The sequence below is a fragment of the Pezoporus wallicus genome, unplaced genomic scaffold (assembly GCF_028554395.1).
Source record: "Pezoporus wallicus isolate ANWC-B61680 ecotype Strahan unplaced genomic scaffold, APGP_CSIRO_Pwel_v1 contig_8108, whole genome shotgun sequence".
NCBI classification, from domain to species: Eukaryota; Metazoa; Chordata; class Aves; order Psittaciformes; family Psittacidae; genus Pezoporus; species Pezoporus wallicus.
This window is the reverse complement of record NW_026638088.1, coordinates 2,563,703-2,587,731: the sequence shown is the minus strand read 5'-3', so window position 1 is coordinate 2,587,731 and position 24,029 is coordinate 2,563,703. Positions and strand designations below refer to the sequence as shown.

Below are 24,029 nucleotides of genomic sequence, written 5' to 3'. Positions count from 1 at the left end.
AGCAATGAAAGATTAAAGCTATCAGTGCTCTGGTTTGAATGATCTAATAGCAATGGTTTAGAAATAGATCAGTAAAAAGTCACGTTTCATTAAGCAGCTGTTACCTACTCATTGTGTCTCAGATTCTGCTCTGCAATCACGGTACTGGTGTCTAGTGCGGACCAGTCACTTTGATACTGCTCAGGATGTGGGTCTAACTCAGCTGCTTGTCTTCCACTGACATCAGTCCTTTTGAACTGAGGTAGCAGCTAGATCTAACTCACAAATCAATTTTCAAAGGCATACCCTGGTATTATATAAACACTCATAGTATCTATATTTATAGTATTTATAAATATATTTATAGTATTTATAATACTTAAGGTTTCTGCCCCCATTCTGAAATCAGAAAACCCATGGTCAGGGCCTCCAAGCCCTGAGATGCATCGATGCTGAAGTCAGCAGGACAGTGAGCTCCCAGTTCCACACGTCCCCCCTTGGCTACACAGCCCCATGGCATCCTTGAAGTTATTTAGATACAAAATTCTCTTCCTTACAGAGTTTTTCCTTTATTTCCTATTCCATTTAATGGCTACAGTCATTCATATGGCAAAAAGCAAATTATTTCTTATTTGAAGTTCTGTAAGGTCAGAGAGATGCTCTTACCGTTTTCCAGCGATGCTGAGCCCTAGTCCTCGGCCTGTTTTCTTCTGTATATCTACATAGAAGATCTCTAAGTTTTCTTCATCTTTGTAATGTGCTTCATCTCTATAAACTACTAATTGCACCTTCTGGGGTGTCTGTCTCAATGCAGTGATAGCTTCTTCATGGCTGGCATTCCGCAGATCGATCCCATTCACCTGAAATAATCAGTGTTTTCTTTCCAAATGACATGTATAAATGATCTTTTCATCGCACCCTACTCAAGTGTGACAGGACAAATTTGTCAAATTGACACCCCCTGGCACTCTAATTTAGTGCTCCTATTTCTAGAGGGCTATGCTCCTGGGTCTCCTACTGAGTGCAAGTTTGGTGCTTTGTGCCTCTGCATGGAATAAATCACAATAATCAAAACATGTTGGCTTGTACGTTTTGTGGGTGTTCTTCCCTTCTTTTTCATTGCTGGAACCTCAAACAATGCTTCCTCCTTACAACCAGACAAAGTGGGACGTGCTCCTTTGAGCTTCTTGTAACTCTTACTGCTCAGATTCTTTCTCCCCCAGCTTTGCACCACTGCCAAGCCAAAGACAGAAGGAATCAAAAACATTAGCAAATGGCAATGGTGAAGCTCAGGCAGGACATATTAAATGGTTATTTTGCTTTGTTCCAATAGATGGCACACCAGACCACTCCTGGAGCACTCAATTACATTTCTCCTACCATAACCTGAAAATGTTTTAGCATTTTAGTAGTATCAGATGGAACAAGAAGTTCTGATTGAACGTCAAAGTACTAAAAACATCCATTGCATCTTGAAACCTAATCTCCCAATTTTGCCAGACCTGAACCACAGATGCCCTTCAAGGTGTTTGCCAATATTCTGTTTTATTTCTTAATAGCAAAAAGTATCAGTGCTTAAATATTTTGGAATTCTCTTTAGGAAGCAGCATGAACTGTAAGTAAATACAATGTTAATCCACTTCCATAACATAGTAAGTTTTAAGGCAATGAAAATAATTCTCAGTATTTCTAGATACACAAAATTACAGCCATACTTACTTTTACATTAATATAACTAAGCCTAATTCATAGTAATGACATTCTTTTGTACTAATTCTGCATTGTTTGTATACTGCATTGGAATTCTTTTCTTGACACAGGCATCTACGTGTGCTTTATCATACTAATCTGAAACTAATTCAGAGTCATCTTTTTGATTCATTACTATGGCTTTTAAAAGCTGAAAGAACAACAATATTACGGCACACAAACATCAGCACTTTCCTGTTTGACCAGAGAAGAATTAATTAACCTTCCCCGTTTTTGCCCCCTCATTATTGTGCTCTGTTAATACACAGTTATTTATAAAACAAAAACAACATTCAGCCTTAACACTAAAACCAATATTTTCAGTGCAAGAGCTGTAAAGACAAATCCCCAAGTACCTCTCACTATTTTCCTAACCCTACACACCAAAGCCTTAATGGCCATGCTGGGAATTTGTCCTGATCTGACAGCGAGACACTGCAAGCAGCTGTGCTGAACCCCTGCCTGATGCAAGTTTCATTTGCAGACCAACACGTCTTTCTTAACCCTTTCCCTCCTCAATTTCCATGCTTCTCTGCAGGAAAAACGCTACATTTATTGACAGAAATAATTCTGTGTGTTACTGGTTTTATGAGCCATGGCCTGAGGGGGCTGGTAGCTCCGCCAGCAGTGCTGCAGGCAGGCACTGTTTAGCAGCAGGGATGCTGGCAGGGATGCTCACAGGGATGCTGCAGCCATCCCTTGCCTTCTCGCCCCACGCTCACCCAGCTCAGCACTTTGTTTGAAGGCAGTACTGAGACACTTGAGCAGTGCAGGTATTGCAGGCCTCTGAATGAAAGATTAAACAGATGAATAATACTGAGCTATTGGACATGACAGCTGAACTATGTAATTCGAGAACTGCCGTGCTCAATTAAATTTAATATATTCTCAATTTGTACCTTCAGTTTATACGAATATGTAAGGAAATATGAATTTGTTAGGACGTTCTCAGTGGCAGAAAAGACACTTGAATTACCCTATGCAATGATCGCTTTTTCCCCTTCAAGAAACCTACACTGCGTTGAATACAAATATACATGATAAAGATATAAGCAAGCACATATACAAAGAGACTTATGTACCTCCAGAATCTGATCTCCAGCCCAAAGTCTGCCATCTCGGGCTGCTGCCCCTTCTTCATAAACTTCATGGATCACTATGGCATCCTGTGGGAAGAAAGGGGTAATGTGAATCCTTCCTCCCAAACACCCCTCAAACTGGCAGCCATGACCCACCTCACACAGCCCATTGCTCTGCAGTAAATAGGTACAGCACTCCATGTCAGGATAAGCAAGACTGTAACAGAATTCCTTTATTTAGAAATATTTTGGGATAAGAAAACTACTCCCTTAATCAAAATACAGAGAGCCAGTAAATAGGATTTTGTTCACCACTTCATGGTAGTCTTGTCTTGGGTTTCTTCGGCTTCCATCATTTTCATCCACTGGCATCAGGAGCATGTGAACTCAGTGTGAACTCTTGTATTAATATCGTCTACTTTTAATGATATTATTTAAAACCAGATTCTTTGGAGCTATGAATATTTTTAGGGACTTGGCATAGAGCTCGGCTTTAAGCAAGAACTGAATGCCTTGTGGTAAATAGCACTGGTTAAATCTGTAAGAAATGAAATCCAGAAGAAATGAACAATGGCAAATGTTAGTTTATTACTGAGGTTGGAAAATGTAGGCAGTGGCAGATGTAGCTTCAGGGAAGGTTTCAGTGATTTAATCTTATTGCCAGCAATAGATGTCCCCAAAGAAAAAGCATTACAAAGAACATACTGTTCTCTTGCTGGTGCTTTCCCTCTGCATTGTTGGGGTTTGTTTCTTAGTTCCTATTCGTTTCCCCCCTCTGAAAAAAAAAAGGTGAACATTCTGCAACAGAGCTTCAGCTGCAGCCCTGACAGATAGCAGGATGGGATGCTCCACTGTGCAAAGTGTGCTCCTCTCTCCAGTGTCCCCAGCAAACACCCAGCCTCAGAGCAGAACCGGCTTCACGACAAACCCTAGAGTGGTTTTAGATGAATATACAGTGACTTTCAATTGGATATGTAGGTTTTGGGTAAGTTGTCCTCAGAGGAATATATCCTCCCAAAACACCACGGCGGTGAAGTTCCTTCAGCAGTTTGATGTAGAAGTCAAAGAGGAGACTTTCTGCAGAAGTTAGCAGCGTGTGAGCCCTGCTGTGCACTGCCTTCCTGGAGCAGGAGCAGGAAATAGCTGCTGGGGTAGAACAAAGTACCTTCGTGTTTTGAAAACACTGCTAGATACTACATCTCTCATCACCAAGTGAACTTCCCCCCTGTGTTCCCTTGCAATCCTTTCCCTGCACACATGGTGCATGTTGAACAGAAAGAAAACTCAAATGCCCTTAAGCTAACACTCTGATCAAGACAACATTGAGAGCTCTATTCTCTTTTATTCCCACTACACCTTATTTAATGATGTGGACTTGTGTCTACAGCCGCTTTGCTGCTGCTGGAGCACAGTACCACTGTCATAAGCTTCCTCTTTGATACATATACACCAGTCACTGAAAAAAGCCTGAAGGATTTTAATCACAAATGGATTACAGCTGATACAAGTGTTCCAGATGGGGTAAAAAAGATTTCAATCTACATAAATGAAGGCAAAATACTATGAGCTGTGTACCAAGGTAATTAATTAAATCAAATGAATGGTTTGATTAAAAAAATATGACATCTATACACACACCACTGGTAACCGCAGGGTTTTCTTCAAATAACTGATGCAGCTATTACCAGTGGAACAGAGTCCATGTCCCATCTCAGCAGCACTGCTTAAATCCTCTGCTAAGTGTCTTAGACCTTCTCTCAGTTGTGGGGTTTTGGTTGCTTGGTTTGGGGTTTATTTTTTGGTTCCCTTTGTTTTAAAAGTGATCATGTAACTCTAAGTGCACACAAGAGACTTGTGCTTGGGTGAAAGCCAGGAGGGTGACAGTGATCTATATTTTTTCACCTGAGGCTGACCATGGGTAACTCTGAGAAAAAGCTAAGTCTGTGGTTTAGAACTTCCATGGCACACTTCGCTTTCAGCTTTTTAAGCACTTCACAAAGGCAGGCGTTTAGAAGTGGCCAACGAGATAACACAAAATATCAACCAGGCTGTTAAGGCTGCATCACTCAAACACGACACAGTAGGGCAGTGGATGAACGCAAGCTTCAGTAGGAAAATGGCAATGTGACTGTGTAACTGCAGACTGGGCATGCACAGGATTGTCAAAGCAAACACTTTCAGACTGTATTTATTCTGGTATTTCTTAACCTCTGAACAAGGAACTTTCCACCACGTATCTTTAAGTTTGCTTTTCATCTGCGGTTGCTCTAAAAATGGTCAACAAACTGGAGTTACCAGCTTCTCCCAGCACTGCATTATTAAATGTGAAACTGCACATACCTAAAGCTCTGATTCAGGAACCACTAAATGTTATCAGTTTGAATAATCTGCATCATCTATTTGAAAAGGCACCAATTCAGTGTTACACTGCAGTTCCTGCATGTGTTATAAGCCAGACCTAGAACTAAAAATACATATGGCATGAAAAGGTACATTCCTGTTCGGTCTGTGCCTACCCCAAAGAAGGAAACATCTTGCTGACCTACCAAAGCACTGTTTTCTTAACCAGCTTGTTTTGTTAAAGTAGCGTAGTTGAATCAAATCCATTAAAACCAGAATGAAACATGTCCATGATGTACTGTAAAGGTTTTTCAACAGCCCATAAGCATAAATATGAGAATCGTACCTCCCTTAGCTCATAAACTATGACAGACACCTTTCCTCTGATACTTCCGGGACAGCTCAAAGTACGTTTATCCCAGAAGTAATCTTTTTCCACTGGATCTAGTGGGATCTGGGTAAGACTCTGTTAGTTTTGATCATCCATGACAAATCACTAAAAACTATTGATGGTTTTGACCATTTTTAATTAAATCAATATTTTAAAGAAGTTTATGCAGCGATGAGATGTGACGTCATACTCCAGCCACCTAACTAAGCCCTGATCTGTGATGTCTCTATTGACGTACAACAGATCAAAGCTGTAACACCCCTCTCAGTGCCTCAGAAAAGAAATAAATAGGATGTACTGGGACTAAAACAGTGCATAGTATTTATTTAAAGGATAGGTTTTAGTTACTGGACATCTGCAGCTCCTCCTCACTAACTTAAATTCAGTGCGTGCCTGATATCTCTAGAAGTCAAGGCCTAAGCAGATCAAAATCAATCAACTGAGAGGGAGGAAAGGAAAAAAAAAAGGGGGGAAAAAAGGGAAGAAGCTGTGGCTGCCCCATCCCTGGCAGTGTTCAAGGCCAGGTTGGACACAGGGGCTTGGAGCAAGCTGCTCTAGTGGAAGGTGTCCCTGCCCGTGGCAGGGGGTTGGAACTGGATGAGCTTTTAGCTCCCTTCCAACCAAAACCAGTCTGGGATTCTATGAAAGTGACATAAATGTCCAAACAGAGGTGGTGGATTCACGGTTGCTCTGGGTAGATTTTTCACATCCGTCCATCTCCTTTCACTACCAGCTTCACACAGATCATGGCACTCTATGATACACCTTGGCAGAGTCACAAAAACTGTGCGTGCAGAAGGGGAAAGAACATATCAAGAACACAGTGGTTTAAGGAAAAATACCCAGCTGCTGAAAGCACATACTTCATAAGGTTTACAAATCCATTCAACAAACCAGAGCTTTAATCTTTGTATACTTTGACAAAGAATAGCTGGGACCATTTTACAAACCATGAATTAATGTGAAGTTGAACATCTCTTGCACGGGATGAAGGATGCAGAATACAAGTCAGGGCATATAAACATCAGTGTTTTTCTATGCTAAACAAAGTCCACACTCACAAGTGTAAACTTAGACTATTCAACCACGAAAACACTGAAAGAAAAGTAGAAAGGAATTTGTTTTCCCCTGCTAAGGCTGCCGTACAGGGCTGAACAGTGCTTATATTGAGGGGTTCAGACTTGAGCTGTGGGATAGCTACACCCCTCGCTCTCGCTTTAGCAGCAGAACACCACTGTGATTGCACAGTCTGCTTGAGCAATGGGAAGGCACATGAGTGATAACTCTCACACTGACTCACAAAATGAGGTTTTGGCTGTGGAAGAAATGGCAGGCAAATAGAAGAGCTGAGAGAGCCTCTTGGTCTGTCGACCTTGAAGAACAACGTTGGTGCAGAGCGACTGACTCCTGAACAGTGAGGGCAAGAGAACCTCACAGGAATTAGCACCCAATCTGAGAAACCACTTACGGAAAATACAACTTGCAAAAAGTGCATAGCGTGATCTACATTGCACTTCTTTCTGCCTAAGGGTGGGGAAGAGACTTGACCTCTTGGGGAAACAGATCTCAACTCCCCCCCAGGCTGTGGATATGTTTTCTGCTCGATTTATAACAACTTCAGAGACGCAGTAGGGGAAGAATATCACACTCACCCATCAGAGAGCACAAACAGAAATGCTAACATGAAAGAATTAAATTCAGTAAGAATGACAGCTTAATCTTTGTATCTGAAATGTCAAGAGCTGGTACGGCAGAGACGCCAGGCAATGACCTTGACTGTGCCTTTGGGAGAAAGGTGGTAAAGTCAGCTTCCTACTCAGGAAAATCACTGCCCAAGTGAACCTTAAAAGCCTGCAGGACCATAAACAGTGGTGAGAAAGCCCCACAACGTGTCCGGCTTTAGGCTTGGACTGCTCACACGTTTTCTGCTGGTTTATAGTTTTTCAGCCAACATCTCTAGTGTTTCTTTGCTTCCATGCAGCTGTTCTTCAGAAGGACAAGCAGCAGCTTTCAATGCAGGGGGCCCTCTGCCACTGAAAATCACCCCCCAGACTGTTATTTGCAAATGCTGCAAGTAGAGGGTGAGGAAGCAAAAGGACACAAGACATGAAAGAAGCTCAAAAATTATGTATCATGCATATTTTGATGAAGTTCTGTGATGCGGACCAGTGTGCAAACAGGGAGATTTCAAAGGAACTGGAGCAGAGAAATACTCACATACCTGGTGCTGGCTGATCTGACAGTGGAACAGGTCTGAATTTTGTAAAGAGCCTTCTTGCATAGTACTGCATAGTCCTTAACTACTACAGATCATTCACAACAAGCTGTTTCTGTAACTGAGCTAATATTTGCTTTATCTTTGCTGTGCTATTTCATTCTATGAGACCTAGCCATTCCTTTGATAGGATCACAGGCACCTCACAGAAGTCCTCAACCAAAACACGTTGAGGACTGCAATAACCATCAGCACAAAATGACAACAGGTAAGGCATTCAGTAAGAAATGAGTTGTTTGAAAATCCCAGACCATATTTCAAAACATGTGCATTTTAAGGCAGTAATCATTAGACAAAAAGTCCCTGAAACAGTTATGCGGGTAGAAACCATATCCATAGCTTTGCCCTCTCGCTACAAAACTATTTCTACCACCAGAACATTACCAGCCATTTGACCCAAACCAAGGGAGCATTATAGAGCAAAAAGGTGCCCGTCTCCCTGAACAGACACTTCTGAGCACACAAAGACAACAATGCAGTAAGTCTGGGTCAAAACAGAGACACCATGTATTTGGGAATCATAGAATGAAATTCACAGACTGAATCCTAGACTGGTTTGTGTTGAAGGGACCATAAAGCTCATCCAGTTCCAATTTCTACATGGATTAGAGCACTTTCCTGAGGAAGCAGAAAAATAAGCTACATATAAAACACCACTGAGGAAAGATGTTTTCTGATTTAGTTGACAAGTTGCATTTTCTGAAGCTAATACTACACATTTCCATCAAATTTCCTACATAGCTACACGTGTTATTTTAAAATAGCATATACTGAAGATAATAAAGCTATAAGGGTGTTTTGCTGACCGCAGCATTACAGATTTATCTCTTTCCCAGGGCAAGTACAATATCATTAGTTATTTATTGTTCAAGTTTTATATGCCCAGAGTAGTAAAATTGTCATTTCATTTCTACAGGCTGTTTCACAGATAAAGCAGAAATCAAGTAGTTGCACAGTGTGTTTTGCTGAAGAATTAGCCCCATCTAAGAATCTCTCAGCAGTTAAAATAAATCCAGCTGCTGGTTACTTGTAGGCAGAGGAAATGACAACAGTTATGTTATGATCCATGATCTTCCAGTCGCAGATCTAAATGGAATCTAAAAGATAATGGATCAGCAACAAAAGCTGAAGGTCAAGTCCGAGTAAGTCCCATGACTTCTTAAAGGGGTTTATCTAATGCATCGTGCTGAATATACCTCCTCCTAACACAAATATTTTGCAATTGTAGCATTCACAAACCATTAACAGGCACCCAAAATCCTAAGCCAAACACTACTGTAATAAAACAGGCTATATAATGTAAAAATGTATTACTGTGTTAATGTAAAAATGCTTTACATTGCACGATAGCAAAAAACTTCTCCACTCAAGGTCAAAACAAAAGGTCTGTTTCCCATTTAAGAACAAGCCCTTGCAAGAGATGGCGTTCACTTGCCAACTTTCATAAAAAAGATTAATCCACAATATCAATATGAATATAATTTTTCATACTAAAATTCAGATTTATTTTAAGGAAGTGGATAATATTTGTATTACATTTTATAGGCCCCTATAGTTACATCTGGTCCTTATTTATTCAAATTTTATTCAGCTTGCATAATATTTTTGCTTACAGTTATATTCGCGAAGATCAGAAAAGCTAAAACCTGAAAATTCAATGGCACTATTCATTAACATTCCTTTGCTCTGCAGTCATCGACATTTGCAAGCTCTCCTTTGATTCTGAAATAATAAAACTAAGGTAATAAGATGTTTAGTGTAAAAATATATGACTTAAGTCAGAATGATAGAAAGAGCTATGTTTCTATGATTCACATGCCAAAGCAAACTAAGGTTTTTCAAAAAGTATCCATGCTCATTTTAGGGGGAATAATAAAACACAAGAACTACATATTAAAATGTTAACTCTCTCACTCTCATTATTTTATCAAATAATAAGCATGTGAAAATTTGCAGTGTATAAGTGCATAACACAGGTTCTAAAGGACGCTTGAGATCCTGAATGCGTATGACACAGGAAGCCAAAAACCAGTGGTTTCATCAGCTGCAAGCAAGATCCTCCTGAAGTCCATTCTGACATGTCCTACTGCTTTTGTATGTTGTTAGCTTGAATTTTATGGTTGATTTACACTCCTGGAAGCCACCAACTTCTTCAAGCAAGGCACTGCTACGTTAAGCTAGCCTTACAGGCAGCTAAACCCGTGCCAAGGATCCATCAACTACATGATTTGCAAAACTTACTGCCCTAATTCCCATTTGTGATAACTCATGTACAAAGCAGTTTGGTTTCTTCATGCTGTTACAAGCTAATATCCTTCTGGAATTATGATGAATCCACCAACTTCAGTTTAACAATTTCCAACCAGGAATCAAAGCAATTCCTCACAATTTCAAGCTAACTGCATTTGCCACTCTGTCATTAAATTGCCTTCTGTTTTATAAATGTGGGTGATGGTTAAGAAGTGATTGCATTTTTTCCTCTCCCAACCGCAAACTTCTCCCCTACAATACCCAAGCCATGATTAAAAACTTAGGCCTTCTATTGCCATTTTTCATTCTATTGTTCCATTCACTGTGTGACAGACTTAACAGCAACAATATCTATAGCCAATATATTGCTTAAACCCTCCCAAGGCCAATATCTTGCTTTCATTCGTAGTTTACAAGGTAAGCATATTCCACTAAAACAGTTTCAGACTTAGCTGGACTTGACGGCTGCCTACAAAGTTGCTTGGACCTTGGCTGTCTACAAGAGATGAAGTTATTTTTGCCTGAATCTAAATAGAACTGAGGTGGGAGGGAGGGAAGAAAACTCAACCAAGGGAGAACCTGTTTGTTTAAGGAACACAGAAGTCACAGAAGGCCTCATGTTTAGGTAGGTCTTCTGCCTCCAGCACTGCACGAAACAGAGATATCAGACTTGGCTTTGGTATTAGCAACAGCCTGCTCTTGGCAGTGCAGAGACCCTAGCAGGGTAATTAGCCCTCACAGCTCCAGGGGCAAACACTGGGTCTTGAACAGCTGCAATTTAAAGTCACAGTTTTCTTGATTATTCCCTTGCCCTTCCTTAACAGATGGGGTTTATGCAAGGTATGAATCACCTGGACTGACAGAATGAATCTAAATATTCCTCTGTCAAACTGCATCCCCACCATCGCCAAGCTCCCCTGCTCCACTGTGAGCCAGAAAGCCTTCTGGGCTAACTGAGGTGATTAGAAAAGCTTTTTCCTCTCCAACTCCAGTGTTACCAGCTCTCACACCAACTAGTATTAGCTGAGCACAGGCATATTCCATTACTTTTTGGAGCATTGCTAAAGCGTTCCAGTTCCCTGGCTTGGTGGATCACTTTATTGTACAGATGGAGTACCTTAAAGTTTGTTAAGTTGCCTTAAAAATGTTTTTTATTAAAGTCGGCTGAAAGCAAAAGTAAAACCATTAAATGTTTAACAAATTCGAAGTAGACACAGGATGAAGCATGTTTCTTTTTGTCCTTTCTATGTAAGGTTCAGGTAATGACCACCTCCTACCTACTCCACTTCCAAATTGCCCCTAGGTTACTGCTCCTGCAGTCATTTGTTCCTTTATGAGTGCTTCTTCAGCATTTCACTGGGATTTCAAAACCCAGCTGAGCCTCTGCACTCTCCTCTTCTCCCTTCCCAGAGTTATCTACTTCTGCCTGAGGGCAATGTCCCTGCACTAGCCTCCACCAGCCTTGAAATTGCTGAATGGCCTCCAGCATGCCCTGAGCCCCGGCAGCAAATAGAGTCAATAGCTACGAGTCATCAACTCAACCATTACTAAATCATTCAGCTGGAAGCAAACCAGTGCTCCCACCTACCCAGAAAAAGTTTGTATCTTAGAGCAATGCTCTTCCCATGTCCTGCCAAGAATAAAACCCCTAAAAATTGACAATCCTCCTTCATAGAAAACGACTCCTTGCAAGCTGCAAACTGGACATGGCATTGCACCACCCACCGCTCTGGGGTGATGATGGGGTTTGGATGATTTAACCCCACAGGCCATCTGGAGCAGTACCAGGACACCTTTTGTTAAGCAGTTCCTTGGTGCCCTCTTTTCTGACAGCTAAAGAAAACCTCATAGAAACTTTCTGGCAAAAGTGTTTCAGAGGAAAAAAGGCCCATTACAATAGAATCCTGGAAGAGTTTGGGTTGGAAGGGACCTTAAAGCTCATCCAGTTCAAACCCCTGCCACAGGCAGGGACACCTTCCACTAGAGCAGCTTGCTCCAAGCCCCTGTGTCCAACCTGGCCTTGAACACTGCCAGGGATGGGGCAGCCACAGCTTCTCTGGGCAACCTCTGCCAGTGTCTCACCACCTCTATAGTGAGCTGGACTCAGGACTGCAGGGGGATTCTCCCCAGAACATAGTAAAAGGGGGAAAATCCCCCCCCTTGAGGTGAAACTCCCTCGAGTTTCAGTACTTGAAACTAAATTATTTGCCTTGAAACAAGTTGTGGAGAATGCAATGAATGAAAAGCAGGATAACTGAGGAATTCCAGACCTGTAATTTATGGTGAACAACCAGACTACCCAGTGCTGCCAGTCCTGTATCCTGCAGGGCTAGTTATTAACCCTGGACCACAGGGTCCCTGCCTGCACAGCTTTGGGCCAGCTGGCCATGCCAACACTGGTTTGCTGCTGTGAACACCCACCTCTGAAAGCTGAACTCCACATCTGACTTAGAGTCACAGCTCATCCAGGCTCGGAGCTGGCAGCACAAACACCAGCATCCCAGTGTCTGCAGCAGCTCTCAGGGCTGCACCACAGGCATTGCCCAAACAGATCTGCTGCACTCAAGAGCCCTGGGCTGGAGCAGTTCAGGCACCCTGGGAGCACTGGCAGCTGCTGAGTGACAATGACACTCCTGTCAGGTTTATGGCTGCTATTAGCAGTGGTGGAGCTGACAAGCATTTATGCACAATTCAGCAACGAGAGGTCAGGATGGTGTCCTGGGGAGCAGGGTTCGAGCCTCAAACCTCATTTTAGGATGTTTCTGAAAACATTTCTTATTTTTTCCCCTATTTTTTATTTTAATTCCCACTCTGAGGTTACTTTTACAAGTTTGATTGGACTACAACCAAAGAAAAAAAATCTTCTCACAAATTGAAAGCCCTGTACTTCAGCCAGCTCCACTCTGCAGTTTAATTGCTTTAAAGCAGAGGCCATGTGTTGGGTTCTCTCAGGGGGACTTGGGAAGGTGAAATGAAAGACAGCGAAGAAAAAAGCAAAACCCCAAATCAAGCCTGAGAATAAAATGAAACAGGGCTCCTTAAGGGCTATAGCAGTCTATAAAGATCAACAACATGAAGATAACTCCCAAAGACAATCCTTACTTCTCCATGCCTTTTCCAGCTGATGCTCTCCTGTTCCCCTAAGCACACAGCCACAAGTCCTTGCTTATAATACATGCGACTTGAAAGGTTCTGCAAGTTTAATGGGAAGGTTGTCTTCTCAGCACAAAACATTTCACAAGGGTTAAGACATCACTTTCCAACCTCCTGAGCAAATTAACCTCCCTGCTCGCAGGCTGTATTTTTCAAGTATCTACTTGGTGATTTCTGATGGGATTCCTAAGGTTACGACTTAAAGTTGCACTCTATATTTCATCTGGAAGCAGTGCATCCCTTTAGTGGGCTGCCAGATTTATTATTCCACAAGCTGGGACTATATATCATGTGATTAAAAAAGATCCAAAATATTCTGAAGTCAGCTTTCCCATCACATGTGAGCTGCTCGTTGTGCATCGGTTAAGCATTTTCAGATCAACTGCATTTTAATACCACATAGATGGTCTTTATACTCTTGCCATAGCCACCTCAGATTTGATAAGGAACAGCCTCCCTGTATTCCCCATACTGATACGTTATTTCTGAGATCCTAGGAATAGGGATTCATATCCTTCATTGTTTCGTAGGCACTTGTACACCTGCACACGAAAGCAATGAACATACCCCAGTAGAAAAAGGAGGAGGAAATGACTAGTCATGTTTTGTTCTCTCAGAGGACAAAAAGGTAAAAGAAGTCTATGCAGCTGAGTGTCACAGGCAGGGACACCTTCCACTAGAGCAGCTTGCTCCAAGCCCCATCCAATCCAGGTTGGGTTGAACACTGCCTTGAACGCTGCCAGGGATGGGGCAGCCACAGCTTCTCTGGGCACCCTGTGCCAGTGCCTCAGCACCCTCACAGGGAAGAGCTTCTGCCTAAGAGCTCATCTTGTTATATTTCCTCTCTAATCAATGCAACTCAGAAAGACAGAAGCTTTCCTACAGTCCTGCACAGTATTTCTTTTTACTCTTCCTCTTTATGTTATGGGAACTTCATTTCAACTCTTGAACAAAAAGGTTTTCTAACTTCATGGCAAAAAAGAGCATCAAAATAATCTGGGGGTGATGAGTAGCACACAGCAGGCAGAGCTATGAACGATCCCACCAGCTAAAGACACAACCCAGAGTACCTGCTTTGAGGAGAAGCATTTCCGTACTGTTTTGGCTAAGCAAGTTGTGGAGAATCCCAGAGAGGGTCTCTGCACATGGGAAATGATCAGATTTGACCGTGGTCTCACAAAGCAACTTGTTTCTTATGAAACAATATTTCTTGGCTTTGAATGAGCAGGTTCAGAATTATGAAAAGAAACAGGGCCTCATTTTAGTAAGTCCTGTAAAGTGAGGATCAGAAACATGGGCAACCCAACTTCCCTCCATGAATTTGTTACTTCAATCAAGTACATAGGTCTTTCAGATTAATTCCTAGGAGGACACTTTAGTGAACAAACTAATGAAAGCATAATACTTAACCAAAACCACTTACTCCATCTAAAGAATAAAATCCTTTGTATTTTTCTCATCTGCAATGTAAAGCAGATATTTATAATTTTCATTTATTTATATTAAAATCTCATGAAAGACATCTACCAGATTGCATGACAAGCTGCCATGCATTATTTCCAAATTCCAGTTAAATGAAAAAGCAGAGAGATGACGAATAATGTTGAACTTCTTATTTGAATCTACTCAACACTGAGGAGCTTGACTGAAAAGGGACAGGGTACAAAACAGCACATGGCTGGACAGACTGAAAACCTTTTACACTGATTTAAGCCTTCAGCATAACTCAGATCTATCACTATGTGAAACAGAGCAATTCAGTCAAACTCTACATAAACAGAGACTTGGATAAATGGGACTAAAAGCTGAACCTTTTCCATCTTAGCCCTAATAGTGTAAAAGGTACAGCCTGTATTTTGCAAAACAAAACTTTCTTTTTGCTTTCAACTTCCTTGTTTTTTTTCCCCTCTTTTTTCTTGCTCTGGAAAAGGATTACTACACTGCAGTGGTCTGCATCTACTGACACTCACAGTACTTCATTGCTTAATGATGCACCACTATGATATTTTCGGGAACAACTGTATGCAACAGAGCAGCTCTGTTGCCTTAAGTGTCTCTGTGGCAGGGGATTCAGGAGAACCCAGCAAGGATACCTCTGCAGCAGACTTGTTTACTGAGAGAACTGAATTTGACATTTCAAAGAAACAACCTGACATTCTGGTATACTGCAACATAGCATCTCTTAAATGGAAAGTGGAGTGGAAGCAGCAACAGTGGAGGCAGAGAAGGGTTTAGCACAACTACCTTGCTGAGCTTACACTTGAACTGATACATTTTAATTTAGCTGAAGATAATACTTTGAAAACCAGCATAGCCAAGATCAAGATTAAGCAAAAAAGACACAGAAAACAATAAAAGATTACCTTTGGTTTACCTCTGTGCAGCAAGGGCTTTTGCTGGCAGGCAGATAAATCACAGTTTGTTTAAACAGCTACTAAGCGCTTATGCTCTCAAGACAGAGGGGTTAACCTTCCTGAAGTAGCTCTATCTCTGTGACATTAATTTCTAGTCCAACCATTCTGGTAACTTACCTGCTGGATGCTCTTAATTCACAATGGTTAAAAAAGAATACATATTTGTAAGCTGACTATAGCAGAAAGCACTACTGAAAGAGAAATCTTTCAATTTAAACAGAACAGAAAACAACTGATCTGATAGAAGGCAAAATTATCAACTTGTTATTGGAGATTGCAGTTGCTGGTTTCTTCTACCTGTACTAAACAATTCATTAAGGCAATTAGAGATTAATGGCATCATTAGTTTCTGTGTGTTCTTCTGTCTCCTATTAGCAGAGGCAGTAAATATTAGTTTAACAGAAACTCACCAGTGGAGTGTCTTTGCCCCCAACGATGCTGAGTCCCAGGCCTGATCGGCCCTTAGATATCTCTATAGTCATCTCCTGCCCTGGAACTATAGAGCATGTTGCTGGATCTGCAGGCAACGGAGGTGGGAAGATGCCTGAGAACATGAAGAGGCAAACAAATAGGTCACACTATTCAAAGAGAAAATGAAAACCGTCAAAGGAATCGTACGAGAGCAACTAATCAAGCTCTTGTACCTTTCTCTTCACTTTTACCAATTTAAATCAAACTAGAAGACTACTCCAAGTAATTTCTGAAGTCTCTATATCAAAGTGACTTTAGCTCTGGGAGTCTGGAAGGACATCTAATTCAGTGCAACCTATATGAATATAATATATGCATTTATATAGGCTATTTATATAATATAAATTCAGATCACAACGGCAAGCTGTATTCCATTCAGGACAGGTAAGACCATATTCCAGCACCATGGAATGGACAGGATGTCCCAGACTGCCTTCCCTTCTACTTTAAATCAATAGAGGAACAATGCCTTTGTAAATAAAAGTCAATAAAACCAAGCAAAGACACCTTCAAGCTCTCAAAAATTGTAAAATGAGAGAAAAATGCAAACAATTTATAAAATAACTTAAAATAAGTCACTGAATGTTCAAAGAAAAAGCTTCAGTGAAAATTTATCTGGGGGAAAATCCATCCTGGGTAAGGGGACTAAATATACACTATATTGGTGGAAAAAATAGCTGGCTCATACTACGGCTGGTGACTTCTGCCTCTGGAGAAAGGTAAGTCGGTGCTGGCTCCAGGGGTATCTCCTGTAAGTTTACAGGTGCTTTTGTGGAAGATTTGGATTGTTTGATCTGGTTGAGGACCTAAAAGCAAAGCAGAGGGAGAAAACATAAGTTATCAGTCACAGAAAGGCATGTTATGGGGACAATATCTTTAGCTGTTGATTACTCTACCTTACCAAATCCAGTAGTCAATAGAAGGGAAACAAGCAATAAATATAGGTGAACTGAAAATATTCTCTTCACCAATAAATGGAAAATCAGGGTGACTGGACAACCGTACTTCCAGAAATGCTCATGAAGGAAGCAGGGACAGAGCATCACCTTTCTCACTTGTTCCTCTCATACCAAATAACGTAGGTCTCCCCAGTTATCCTCTTGCCCCCATAAATCACCCGTTCTTCAACTAGATCAAGCCTCCCTTTTTGGTTAACACAAACACACATACCTTTTCTGGAAGCTGCTCCTCCATTTCTTGCTGATCTGCCACCACTGGTTTGTCAGCTTTACATTTCACATCCTAAAAAGGTCAAAAAGGAAAGCGAGATGTACTGCAAATGTCTCATTAGCTTAAATAAAATACCCTCCAAAACTCAAAATGATGATTCTAGGTCTACATAGTGCTATTTCTTCACGTAAGTACATCTGTAGCACAACACAAAGCCAAAGCCCAGAATCATAGAATCCCAGACTGGTTTGGGCTGGAAGGGACCTTAAAGCTCATCCAGTTCCAACCCCTGCCACAGGCACGGACACCTTCCACTAGAGCAGCTTGCTCCAAGCCCCTGTGTCCAACCTGGCCTTGAACACTGCCAGGGATGGGGCAGCCACAGCTTCTCTGGGCACCCTGTGCCAGCGCCCCAGCACCCTCACAGGGAAGAGCTTCTGCCTAAGAGCTCATCTCAGCCTCCCCTCTGGCAGCTTAAAGCCATTCCCCTTGGCTTGCCTCTACAGGCTCTTGTCCAAAGCCCCTCTCCAGGTTTCTTGTAGGCCTCTTGAAGGCCCACAATAAGAGAGAGCCTTCTCCAGGCTGAACTTGAAAGAGGAAAATCTAGTGAGAATACAGGGAATATCAGGAGTTATTAAAACCACACCCAACAGTTTTGAAGTCACAGAATGTAAGGAAGGGATTTCTGGGGAGGAGATTATCACATGTGGTCTGTATTGTTTCTGAGCAATATGTAGCTCTAAAGAACAAAGAAGTGTGTCCTCTGAGGAGGCTAGGACAGCAATTCCCATACTGTGTGGAAACATGCAGGAATCGGAGTGCGCACCCTTTGGTGCCTATAGCAGTGAGGTGTTCAAAGTCATCTCTTCTCTCCTTCTCTCTTCCTTTCTTGGTAGTCCTCAGGAACAATGAGCATGCTTCCAGCAGTTAAATAAAGTAATTGCTCAAAATGCATCATCCAGCCTCATTATAAATATCTCAAACAACTGCACTTTAATATGCGCTCAATCTGTATCCTAATTTCCTTCCACATCTTTGCAATACACTACAAAACATTGTTAACTCCTACTTCTACAACTACTTCCAGACAGTTACAGTGTCCTCCCCTCGCTAGCTCTTAGCCAAACTTAGGCTGCTTTGACCACAGTGTCAGGTATCCCACCCCATGTTAAAAAACCTGATAAAACAACCTAGTTTGCAGAAAAGCTGAGCACCAGCTTCAAAAGACAACAGGGCCGTTCTGTTGCATCTCAAAAGAATTTCTAGGCAAGACGACAATCCATACGTTAAAAAGGAAATCAAATTTTAGTTAACCAAGCTTGAAAACACTGCCCTTGTTTCCTGGAGCTTTTTAATGTTAAATCATGCTGAGCACCACAGGCTTTGTTTCCCCCCCCCTCCATTTTTCACCTTCTGTGTTCTTCCCCAGCTTGCTGTAACTATACCACTATTATCCAAACGGATAACAAGAAGAAAAAGATAAAGTGGTGATCTCATTGTATTATCAGAGGTGTCAGGGGAGAAATAGCAAGATTGCTTTGTCATTTTATGAGAGACTGTTTTAGTAAGCAATGAAAAATTATTTCATACTTCCCTTTTTCATTCCGGTATGTGACTAAGACCTGAAACTTCATCTTGCACATCAAGTAAGCACCAAGCACCACCTTTAAATCTCTCTAATCTCCATTTAATTCAGACTATGCTAGAGGTACCTAACCAAAATAAAAGGATTTCAGCCCCTCAAGCACTGAACTGTACACTCAGCATTTGTCATAAGCCTGTGACCTGACTGGCTTAATCTAATTCAATTCCCTCAACTGCATGCAAAAGCATTTTCACAAAGCCACTCCTCACCAGTGTTTCAAGGACAGGTTTCTTGTTTGTGGTAAAGCCAGATTACTGTTCCAAGTTCAAATCTTTCAAGGAAAATGAATCCATTCTCACATACCAAACATCAGTTTAATTATCCCACCTACAGGACACTGAATTGTGTGCATGCTCTGCCAGGACACTAATGCTGCAAGGTGGTTCAGAGCACACATGATGACTGCCCAAGCCATTTTCACCTTTGTAAAATTAAAAGTTTTGAGAATGTCTCAAAGCTCCATATATCAATTCTTTTCCAATGACACATTATGGAAAGCAAGACAGCTACAGTCCTCACAAAACCACGGCCTTCTACCAGGCCACCTCAAACCTCAACATGCAGACTCTGCCTAACACTTCCACTGGCTCCAGTTCAGAACTAAAGTTGTTTTTTTTTCCCCTTTCTTATCATCCAAGTCTACAGTGATGTCCATTATACAACTTTATGCTTTTAAAAGTGATGAAGTGACAACAAAAAGTATCTTGGGAGAGACTGACACATTTATCAGCAACAAGTGAATAGGGAATGATGTGAAACTTTAATTTCTCCTTTTATTACAGCTGTCACTTGGTGAGACATCCTGCCCATGTTTTGAGCTGTGCATACTCATAGAAGATCTCTCCTGATAAGCACATGCTTTTTATTTACTCAGTGAACTTGGTCTTACTTGTTGACTTTAACATTCCTGATTTCTCCTGACACATGACTGAGAAATTCAATAACAATGGTGAAGTAGCATGAGGCTCTAGTAGCAACCAGTGTGCTATGAAAAACAAGGCACTGTTTTCTTTTGCCTCAGCTGTCACTAAAAGACTGCAAGGGAAATCTTTCTTCAAAATAATGAGCTGTCTTGTGCTGCACTGCAGTGTTGAAGTCTTAATAACAATGAGTACAAACCTGTTCCCTTCTGGTCAGAATGGACCAATCCCAGCCATTAGAATTTACAAAAATAAGACACTTAGCAGCATTTGATGTGTTGGTTTAAAATCCTGATTGAAAGAAAACTCCTAAAATTATGAAAATGGCTTTTACCACTCTCTTTCATCCATTTATGCCTCTAAACCAAGGGTTGGCCCAACTAAAGGCATGACGGAATAAGCAGTTGGATCTATAGGCATTCAAATTCCTTCCCAAATTGACCCCCTAGCTCTTAACTTTTCAGCATCTGTTTATCTAATGGAAAAATCAGTGAGTCACCTCTAAGCAAACAGCCATCGACTGCAGGCAGGGCTGTGCTGCAGCCAGAGAAGTGACACACTCACTGCCTCATGGTCTCACCAACGACCCAGGACAGGTCATTTCCCCTCTGTGCCACAGCAGGGATAATAATACTGCAAATAATGTTGGAGAGAGCTTTTTAAATTCCAAAGATAAAATGTAAATTGTAGCAGCCAGCTGCTATTACATGAACAATTTAAGTGGAAAGATGAGATAACTTGGTATGGATAGTGGGAAAGAAAAACTAAGTACCATAGCAATGTTCTCCTCGCCTAGAGGCTCTCAACAAATCCATGTCTTTGTCTTCTCTTACCCTTCTGCCATTGCTTTGTTCTCGACAACTCTTACCAGCAAAACTTCACTTTTTACCTTTCAGTCTAAAATACTGTCTAAAATACTGTAATTTCTATCTTATGGCTCCACAATTCCCTTCTTTCTTGCTTCAAGTTTGAAAAGAAGCTGCCAATATATTCTGGGTTCCCTGTTGTTCCAGCAGCATCTTCCCTCCATGCCTATCTTGGATCGATGCAAGTTTTTTCCCCATTAAATCTGTGCTTCCTCTAATACTGTTCAGAAAGCTGCACAGCACAATATCCTACACCAGGAAACTGCACAATTCATTTTATATAACTTTATCCACCTCAGTCTCTGGGCAGCTTTTCATGTTACCTTGTAACCCCTCAAAAGTTTCTTGCCAGTTAAGCAAGAACAGCAATAAATGCAGGTGAATTACGCCTGTAAATACATACAATAATACTCAGATTCATTTATATTCCAGTGCATCAAAGTAGGATTCTGCACAAGGCTACCAAATACAAATAATCCAACTTTTTGGTAATCCATTAGGAAGAGAAACTGGTCCATTTGGCGTAAGTAGTTAATTCTGATGCTCAAAAAGCATGTAATACTTCCTAACTCCTGGAGTTCCTAGACTCATTAAATACTTACTAGCTATAGAACATTATGTATATCCAATTCATATTTGCAAAACTCAGGACACACTCTGCAAAAGACATGATGGAGCATTAAGAGGACATCTACTAAGGAAAAATTAAATCCAGAAATGTTTCAGTCAACACATTCCTTGAGAAAGGAATAGGCTGCTGGACAAAATGACTGTCTCAGCAAAACTGATGTACCTTGAGGTTAGCCACTCTTCAGCATGTTTAGTAGAGTTTTAACACAGAGTCCAAAATAGAGAGATTGGAGCTGTACCCTGAAGGACTTTCAGATTTCAATAATGCACAATCCTGACATATTAAACAACAAAAAACTCCATCTGTATCAATGAGAAGTTCTGTATTTATTACAGTGCACACTGACAGTACCACATTAAACCAGAAGTTATGGGCTTGATGTAGAAACTACTGACAGTAACTCTACAGCTGTGTTATTCAGGAAGCAAGACTAGATTATGATAATAGATATTTTGGCCTTAGAATTTATGAAGCTATGAATATAAATAAGAATACCATTTACGGACCATGCTTTCTTCTGAAGTTTGTCACACTCAGATAGCAAGAGCAGAAACTCAATCCCCACACTGAGAAAATACTTCACAGAGGGTCAAAATGTTACAAAACAGCTCTTCTTTCAACATTTTAACAAATCATACTGACTGGTTAGTGCATGAAAACAGTCTATGTGTATACAGCTAAGACCTTGACTCTGCTTTTACGTGAACTAGATATTATTGGACAATAGTGTGATGTAATACTCCAACACAAAGGTGGAGAGAAAACAAATCAAGCCAATGAGCCTCTATTTCTGAGCTCTAATTATCATTAAATACCACCTTAAGTCACTTACAGCTTTGCTGGATTCCTCTTCAGTCAAGCTTTTCATGACAACTTCCAAGCTTGGGTCTTCCTCGCTGCTTGCAGGTTCAGTGCCACCATGATCCTGTTGAAAGGATTGATAACAGTTTTTAAACAGAGCTATGATCTCCCATAATTGCTAAAGAAAAAAAAAATGGACATTTTTACCTTTTCTTTTTTTTTTTTTTTCTAAACAAGTATAAGCATGAAATAGTAAAAAGATCCACAATTAAAGCATCCTAATGTCAGGAGACAAGTAAGTGAAACAACCTTTGACAGACAGACCTTGGTATCCACATGGCCAGCTGAAAATACCACGCGGTAGTCCAATACTAACATTCAGGTGCACATTTTGGTTAACTTTCAAGGCCAGACTAATCCCTATCAACTGTGAAAGCTGCTGAGTTTGTATTAAGAGGTCTTCTTCAGACTTCTTTTGGGAGAGAAGGTCTCAGGCATGTTAAAGGAAGCTTGGGTTCCTGCGTATAATCTGAACAAGGCTGGTAGCAGCAGCATGAGTGATTCCTCCACCCTGGAGGAACCAGTAAAGCTGAAGTTGTTCTGGTTAGAGAGCATGGCCACCGAGCTCAGGAGGTTTAAGCCAGCCCTGGAACACAATCCTCAACTTGAAGTGCAGATTTAGCTTCAGGATTCAGGTACTTCTGTACATTATGGTGAGAATACTGCAAATGACATTCAATGACAATCACTGGAGAACCAGCAAATGAAAGTAATGGCCCCAAAGACATCAGTATTTTCACCAAGATGTGCTCCAAGAACTTCCTCTTGCATTAAGTTTTTCTCATTCTGTAATAAAAAAGGCCCTTGAAACATAAAATAGCACCATACTAAGCAGGAAGGTTTGCCTGATCAGGATTTTCTGATATTTTCTTTAGAGAATAACTAGCATATATTTAAGAAGCATAGGCTTGCAAGAAAAATTATTTCCTTCCCATACTGACAATTAAGATAGACAGGAAATGGCATCTAGAATTCAGCTAGAATTCAAAGGTTAAAGTATCAGCAACTTGGTTACATGTAAAATTTAATGTGTTCATTCTCTTTCCCATTTTTAAACCAACCAGGTCCTGAATCTGCAAAGATTTTTGATCTCTAATTCTGATCTATTTTATTTTAAAACTATCTTAACACCCTTAAGCATTTAAGCCAAATTTGGAGCTGTTCTCTCCCGCAAATGGACTACACACAACAAATCAAATCAAACTCCAAGATCTTCAGTCCTAGATGCAAAATGATTTCTGAGTTTTCATTAGACATTTTACATTTAAGTGCACAATGAGAATTACATAAATGTCTCAACCACCACTTCAGCAGGTGAAGTACCTCTGCAGCCGCACAAAGGCTCTTCAGTATTGCAACAACTATCCCATTCTGTGGCTTTCTGATGAATGAAATTCTTTCAAACAGGTATTTTACAGTAATTAGTATTTAATATACATTGTTTCTGGTGGCTTGCCCACAGTATTACACCACAACATAGTCTTATCAATGTGATAAGGCCAGACCCTGTTTGAAGGCATATATACTGCTTATCACTTTTCCATATTAAAATACCTTAATGAAGACAAAGAGATAAGATGAAGAAAATTAACACAATTAATCCTGTTACACACAAGATCAAATATTTATTTGGTATTTCAAAGGTATTTGAAGCTACAATTTCAAGATGTAATGTACAATTTTGTTTTGTTTTATCTAAAGACAGGAACAACTGACAAAGGAATGCAATCTAAAGTTCTGTGCAACAACAGCACCCCTTGGTTGCATTTATTTTATATAATAAGAAGATACTAGCTGTAAGTAAAAAACCGCACTTATATGGCAGCCACAACATA

At 40.8% G+C, this 24,029-nt stretch overlaps 1 protein-coding gene across 2 annotated transcripts in view; it reads right to left on the bottom strand.

The window, feature by feature from the left end:
* The window catches only part of PATJ (PATJ crumbs cell polarity complex component), a 148,830-nt gene that overhangs the window by 18,126 nt on the left and 106,675 nt on the right, over nucleotides 1–24,029 (bottom strand). For both annotated transcript variants that reach the window (XM_057409336.1, XM_057409338.1), the window contains exons 30-35: nucleotides 22,166–22,258; nucleotides 17,272–17,343; nucleotides 16,790–16,907; nucleotides 16,041–16,174; nucleotides 2,811–2,894; nucleotides 646–839 (exon numbers count right to left, since the gene is read on the bottom strand). In XM_057409336.1, the coding sequence (XP_057265319.1) occupies nucleotides 646–839; nucleotides 2,811–2,894; nucleotides 16,041–16,174; nucleotides 16,790–16,907; nucleotides 17,272–17,343; nucleotides 22,166–22,258 (695 nt within the window). The remainder of the gene's footprint in view (nucleotides 1–645; nucleotides 840–2,810; nucleotides 2,895–16,040; nucleotides 16,175–16,789; nucleotides 16,908–17,271; nucleotides 17,344–22,165; nucleotides 22,259–24,029) is intronic.